At 46.3% G+C, this 7,270-nt stretch overlaps 1 protein-coding gene across 1 annotated transcript; it reads left to right on the top strand.

Moving 5' to 3' along the window:
• Window positions 1-667: 667 nt before the first annotated feature.
• On the top strand, window positions 668-3,497 carry LOC109416887 (FACT complex subunit Ssrp1). Its single transcript, XM_019690983.3, has 4 exons — window positions 668-893; window positions 969-1,912; window positions 1,993-3,088; window positions 3,158-3,497. The coding sequence occupies exons 1-4, from the start codon at window positions 843-845 to the stop codon at window positions 3,239-3,241; spliced, it is 2,175 nt and encodes a 724-aa protein (XP_019546528.3). The 5' UTR covers window positions 668-842; the 3' UTR covers window positions 3,242-3,497.
• The last annotated feature ends 3,773 nt before the right edge of the window (window positions 3,498-7,270 follow it).

Below are 7,270 nucleotides of genomic sequence, written 5' to 3'. Positions count from 1 at the left end.
CGATTTCGATTCGATTTCGATTCGATTTCGATTCGATTTCGATTCGATTTCGATTCGATTTCGATTCGATTTCGATTCGATTTCGATTCGATTTTGATTCGATTTCGATTCGATTTCGATTCGATTTCGATTCGATTTCGATTCGATTTCGATTCGATTTCGATTCGATTTCGAATCGATTTCGATTCGATTTCGATTCGATTTCGATTCGATTTCGATTCGATTTCGATTCGATTTCGATTCGATTTCGATTCGATTTCGATTCGATTTCGATTCGATTTCGATTCGATTTCGATTCGATTTCGATTCGATTTCGATTCGATTTCGATTCGATTTCGATTCTATTTCGATTCGATTGCGATTCGATTTCAGAACGATTTCAGATCGATTTCGATACGATTTTGATACGATTTCGGTTCGATTTCGATTCGATTTCGATTCGATTTTGATTCGATTTCGATTTCGTTTTTCGATTTCGATTCGATTTTGATTTGATTTCGTTTATTTCCGAGCTAAAATTTCTCAGTGCAACGCCATATATTTTCCATCGGACCGGTAGAACTTTACCGCTCGCCGTTAAAACAGCATTAACGGCACCGTTGCTTGCATCGGTAGTTGTGTGTTAATCTGTCAAAACATAACCTTTTTTCCTTACCGACCGACTTTCGGCTTCACGATCATCCTTGTTCTGCAGTAGCAGCAGCTTCACGCATAAACTTTTAGCGGCATATTCCATCGTGTTGTCCGCGGCGCATTTGCACTTTTTTCCGTGTTTTCTGGCGTAGGAAATTCCGATTGTGACCAGACAATTCGACCACCAGTGGCACCAGATCTCGAGCGTGATGGATTTCCTGGAGTACTCATCGATTAGCTCCGAAGTGCGGGGTGCTATGGTAAGTGTTGATTCCCAGTGCGATTGCACCGAGACGCCATTAATCATGATTGTTGTTTGCGGGTGCTTTTTGTAGTGTCCCGGGAAGCTGAAAATGACCGACACGGCGATTGTGTTCAAGAACGAGAAAACCGGCAAGGTGGAACAGATTAACGCGTCGGATATTGACTTGATTAACTTTCAGAAGTTCGTGGGGAACTTCGGGTTGAGGGTGTTCATGAAGAATGGGTTGTTGCACCGGTTTATTGGATTTACCGGAGATGAGCAGAAGATTGCCGACTTCGTGAAGAAGAACTACAAGTTGGACATGCTGGAGAAGGAGCTGTCGATGCGTGGTTGGAACTGGGGCACGGTACACTTCAAGGGGAGTGTGTTGTCGTTCGATATAGAGAACAAGACCAGTTTCGAGATTCCGCTGAATCATGTCTCGCAGTGCAACAGCGGCAAGAACGAGGTCACGGTGGAGTTCCATCGGAACGATGACGCCCCGGTGAGCTTGATGGAGATGCGGTTCCACATTCCGACGTCGGAGTCGGCCGAGACGGATCCGGTCGAGGCATTCCAGGAGCAGGTGATGAAGCAGGCTTCGGTCATTTCCGCTACCGGCGATGCAATTGCGATCTTCCGGGAGATCCACTGCCTTACGCCTCGTGGTCGCTACGATATCAAGGTGTTCCAGAGCTTCTTCCAGCTGCACGGTAAAACGTACGATTTCAAGATCCCCACATCGTCGGTCCTACGGCTGTTCCTGCTCCCCCACAAGGACAACCGGCAGATGTTCTTTGTTATTTCGTTGGATCCGCCAATTAAGCAGGGTCAGACGCGGTACCACTTCCTGGTGACACTGTTCCAAATGGACGAGGAAACCAACATCGAGCTGCCGTTCACGGAGGAAGAGCTGAAGGAGAAGTACGAGGACAAGCTGACGAAGGAATTGTCCGGGCCGGTTTATGAAGTGCTCGGCAAGATCATGAAGGTGATCATCAACCGGAAGCTGACTGGACCGGGAACTTTCATTGGGTGAGTGTCGACGTCTAACTAAAATTTCTCTTTTCACTTTTACTTATCTTTTCATTATGTTTTCTGTTTTTTTCTTACAGTCATTCCGGCACTCCGGCCATCGGTTGCTCGTACAAGGCCGCTGCCGGATATCTCTATCCGCTGGAGCGCGGTTTCATCTACGTCCACAAGCCTCCGGTCCACATCCGGTTTGAGGAAATCGCCTCGGTAAACTTTGCCCGCAGCGGTGGTTCTACCAGAAGTTTCGACTTTGAAATTGAACTCAAGACCAGCACCATCTACACGTTCAGCAGCATCGAGAAGGAGGAGTACGGCAAGCTGTACGATTTCATCACGTCGAAGAAACTGCATGTGAAGAACACCGGCAAGGACGGCAAAAACAACTACAAGGAGGACTTTGCCGACTCGGACAACGAAGCCGAACCGGACGCGTATCTGGCTCGGGTCAAGGCCGAAGCGAAGGAACGCGACGACGACGACGATGGTTCGGATTCGGACGAGTCGACCGACGAGGACTTCAACCCGAACCAGCAGGAGTCGGACGTGGCCGAGGAGTTTGACTCGAACGTGGAGTCCACGTCGGAGGAGGATTCCGATGAGGCTGGAAGTGGTAGCGGATCGGATGGCGGTAGCAAGAAGAAGAAGGAAAAGAAAGAGAAGAAGGAGAAGAAGGTCCGCAAGGAGAAGAAAGAACGTAAGGAAAGCAAGCCCAAGAAGTCCAAATCCGGAGGAGGTCCGAAACGTCCGGCGACGGCCTTCATGATGTGGCTGAACGCCACCCGAGAGAGCATCAAGAAGGACAACCCGGGCATTTCGGTGACGGAAATTGCCAAGAAGGGCGGAGAAATGTGGAAGGAGATGAAGGACAAGTCCGAGTGGGAGGGCAAGGCGGCGAAGGCCAAGGAAGAGTACGCTGAAGCGCTGGCCGCTTACAAGGCCTCCGGAGGTGGCGGCAGTGACGATGAAGGTGCCAAGGGCGCCAAGGCCGCCAAGAGGAAGAAGGAAGGAGCTACGCCGAAGAAGTCCACCGCCTCACCGATGAAGGGCAGTGGGTTCAAGAGCAAGGAATACATCTCCGGAGATGACTCGTCGAGCAGCGACGATGATAAGAAGGATGCAAAGAAAGCGAAGAAGGGTTCTGGCGATGAGAAGGAGAAGAAGGCTGGTGATAAGAAGGTAAAAGATTCAAACAAATTCAACAGTTTAAGCAATCAATTTCTACAATTTATTTTCTCTATTTCCCAGAAATCGAAGAAATCCGACTCGGAATCGGAAGCCTCCGGCAGTGGATCTGAAGAGGAGGAAGAGGAAGATGCAGGCAGTGATTAAGCGGGCGCAGCATAAGGCAGGTACTAGCTATGTGCGCATTATTCTTATCTACTACAACTACATCTCTATACAAGAAACTCTCCGCCGGCATCCTGTTTTTTGAGCGACTGTGGATGATTGATGATTATTGGAAACCGATCCTAAGGATTTAGTATTAGCGAGGACATGATCGTTTTTACAGACATTGCTTTCTTTTACATTATTGTGTAAGGTTATTGATAGGCTAACAATGGATCACTTGTACAAACTTCCCCAAGACGAGTGCGGTTGATTGCGTTGCGATGTTGAATATCCGAAATTCCATGGAACAGGAAGCTTCGGATTCTCGTATCTCCTTATCTAGTTATCAGGTAGGTAGTTCTCCCTCTTTCGATATTTTCAAAGTTTCGTTTGCAGTGTTGAGACCACCCATGGTGGTGCAGAGGGCCGAATTGAAAGATCTCCATTCTGGGCGATTGCCAGCCATCGCCTTGACCTGTTGCCAGGTCAAATTTCTGTCAACTATCTTTGTTTCCTTGTGGAGGCTGGAGGCTCCGCTATAAGCCTCTGGGTCTGCCCCCTACTACGATGTCCTGCTTGGTGCCACCATCGGCCACCATTTGGCTTCCAAGATATTGGAAGCTTTCAATACTCTCCTTTACTTGCCCAGCTACCGTAAAGCTGGAAGGGTTGACCGTGTCTACATCCAACGATTTGGTCTTGTTGACGTTAATGGTGAGACCTGCCGCCGCAGAGGAGCGAACGGCAAGATCATCAAGCTTACTCTGCATATCAGAGTGCCGTTAAGGTAAGAGAGCAATGTCATCAGCCAGTTCGAAGTCATTTAGGTGCTCCATGGTTATGAGCTGCCACAGCAATCCACGATTTAGTTCACGGTCAATCGCACCTACCAGGATCTCGTTGATTACGATGAGGAACAGTAACGGTGTTAGAGGATACATCCTTGCCTCACTCCAGCAACGATCCGGATGGGATCGGACAAAACACCGTTGTGCAGTACTCTGCACGAAAATGCCCTGTACTGTGCTTCAATGAGGCCGATGATTTTCTCGAGAGACCCTTGCGCCTGAGGGCTTCCCACATGTTTCCGTGATTGAGACGGTCAAAAGCTTTTTCGTAATCAATGAACACCAGGTAGAAATACTCTTGGAATTCATTGATTTGCTCCAGAATGATACGAAGCGTGACAATATGCTCCGCACAGGATCGTCCGGCACGGAATCATGCTTGCTGTCGCCGGAAGGTTGCGTCAATCTTCTCCTATATTCGCTTAAGGATCACATTGCAGAGGATTTTGAGAACGATACACAGTAACATGATGCCCCGCCAATTATCGCATACAGTCAGGTCACCCTTCTCGGGTACCTTCACTAAGACGCCTTGCATCCAGTCGACCGTAAATGTCGCGGTTTCCCATATATTGCAGAGTAATTGATGCAGTAGTTGTGAGGATACTACGGGGCAGCTTTGAGCATCTCAGCTGATATGCGATCGACCCTTGGGACCCTGTTCGATGTCATGCTACGGATGGCTGTTTCTATCTCCTGCACTGATGGAACTTCGGTGTTGACATGGGTAATGTGTCGAACCCTTGGCGGTTCATGCTGAGGTGTTGATGGTGTGGCCGGCACGTGAAAAAGGTTTCCAAAATGCTCGAACTAGCGTATCAACTGGTCAGCCGGGTCGGTCAGTAACTGTCCAGACGTGTCTTTCACGGGCATCGTAGCATTCATCTTGGTCCCGCTAAGGCGACGTGAGGCATCGTAGAGGAGCCGGATGTCGCCGGATGTTTGCGGTTTTCTTGCCTTCGTCGACTAGGGAGTCCGCCCACGCTCTTTTGTCCCGTCTACATAAGCGTTTCACTTCCTTCTCGAGAGCCGAATAGCGCTGACGGGCTACGGCTTTGGCTCCTCGTGTTTTCGCTCGCTCTATCACGGCTTTGGCGTTCCTTCACTCCTCTATCTTCCTCCAGGTATCATCTGTGATCCACTGCTTTCTTCGGGTGCATAGCTCACCCAAATTATTCTCGCCGGTGGCGATGAAGGCGTTCCTGTTGGTGCTCCATTGATCTTCTACACTTCCACCTTCCGGAATATCCGCAGCAACGGACTTCGCTCAGTCCTAGGATATCAAGCTTCGTACGGCATGCCTCATTGGCTTATTGTGCCATTTTAGCCTGCTGGGCTAGGGTTAATTCATTCCAAGTTCCAATTCTTGTCCGTTGTTTCGCGCTAAAAGTCGTTGCCGTTGAATCAGTTCGTAATCTTTCATTTTCGGTTTTTGTAACGGTTTTTTGGTTTCGGAAACAGTAGGTTGTTGGCCTAAGGTCCCCTATCCACCGTGGTGGGGCTGCCACCTTAGGTATAGCTTCCGGTGGAGGAGCATTTCATACTCAGTCGCTGGATGCCAGAACAAACGTTGTTTTAAGCCGCACCTCCTTGGTGAACAGACGCGAGAGAAGTACCTCCACATTCTAGCTGAAGTCAGAAGGACAACGGTGCCCAGACTGTACTACCAGCTAAGCACACAACTCTTAGCTGGCGGTGTTTGTCATCGCTTGACCCGTGGAAGCATGAGGTAGAAACTTGTCAGGACCAGAGCTATGTGTTACGTTTGTAAAGTAGTTGTTGTGTGTGTAAAATAGTTTAAAGAATTTTATGAATTGGAGAATGGATTTCATAGAAAGTTCTTTGATTGTTGCATGGAGTGTGTTACGTTTGCATTTAGTCGTATTTTTGTATCGTATGTTATACTCTGGCTCAGTGCTGAAAATTTCATTTCGTCATATCTAAATTCAACCACCTACAGCTCATTTTAGAAGCTGAACCTGAGAATATGGTATATGGAAAACTTGTGCAACTAGACCAGTTCTGCAAGAAAGTCATGGAAAACCCGCTATTTTTCAAATATTTATGATAAATGTCACGGACTACCTTTGAAAAATTCCAAATGATATTCGTAGTCCGTGACATTTACCTTAAATATTCAAAAAGTTGCGATTTTTCCGTGACTTTCTTGCAGAACCGGGCTAGCCGCACAAGTTTTTCATATACCATATTCACAGGTTCAACTTCTAAAATGAGCTGTAGGTGATTAAATTTAGATATGACGAAATGAATTTTTCAGCACTGCTCTGGCTTGTGAAACTGTACACTCTAAATAATTTTCACGTCTGATTTACGTGAAATATCACGTAGCTCATCCTTATTCCGAAAACCTCAAAAGTTACGTGACATTGGTAACCTTCACTCGATAACCATGTCGTTTGCACCACCCTGTTTGGTCAAATCCACCGTATCTTCACGTAAATCGATTTAATGCGTTTGTGTTAGTGTACTTTCGAGTTGGAAGTCCCCGCGAAACGAAAGTTACGTGAATTTCCGGTGTGAAAAAAAAAATCAATATGGCGCCGAGAAGTAAGTTGGTGCAAAAACTCCTTACTAATAGAAAGTTGCTGGAAATATTGAAAGGTAATTTGGTTGCTCAAGGCAATAGGCAGTAATGAATAGTGATTGTTTTCATTTCTCAATAGTTTCAGAAGCTGGAATAGATGTTATGTATCCTGATGGTGACGGAGGACTAGTTCAGCGAGTGTTTAGAAGCTGGACTACGAAGATTTTGAGTCACAATCCTTGGGTTTGCTTGAAATCATCAGTACAAAATAAATGTACTGTTGTAATACAGTTAAAAATGTAGATTTATTAATTCAAAATAAAAGACTGATTAAGATTTTTTCTTTAATTGTTGCATATTTGTACCAGCTTGTAGCGTATTTGAGGAGACAAATTTTTAAATCCTTATCAATGCAATGATATTTTTACGGTAGGGTATGCTTTCTATGCTTTTTTCATTGCATTGTGAGGATTTTAAAACTTGCCTCTTCAAATACGTTGCAAGCTGGAGCGGCTGCTCTATTTTAACTCATAAATCATATATAAATAACGTGAAATTCATGTTGAACTAACTATGGTTTCACGTAAAATTTACCTAAGATTCCAGTAGCTCTCACCTACATTTCACGAAAGCGAT

This window comes from Aedes albopictus, chromosome 3, assembly GCF_035046485.1.
Source record: "Aedes albopictus strain Foshan chromosome 3, AalbF5, whole genome shotgun sequence".
In the NCBI taxonomy this organism is placed as follows: domain Eukaryota; kingdom Metazoa; phylum Arthropoda; class Insecta; order Diptera; family Culicidae; genus Aedes; species Aedes albopictus.
This window is presented reverse-complemented; position numbering and strand designations above follow the sequence as displayed.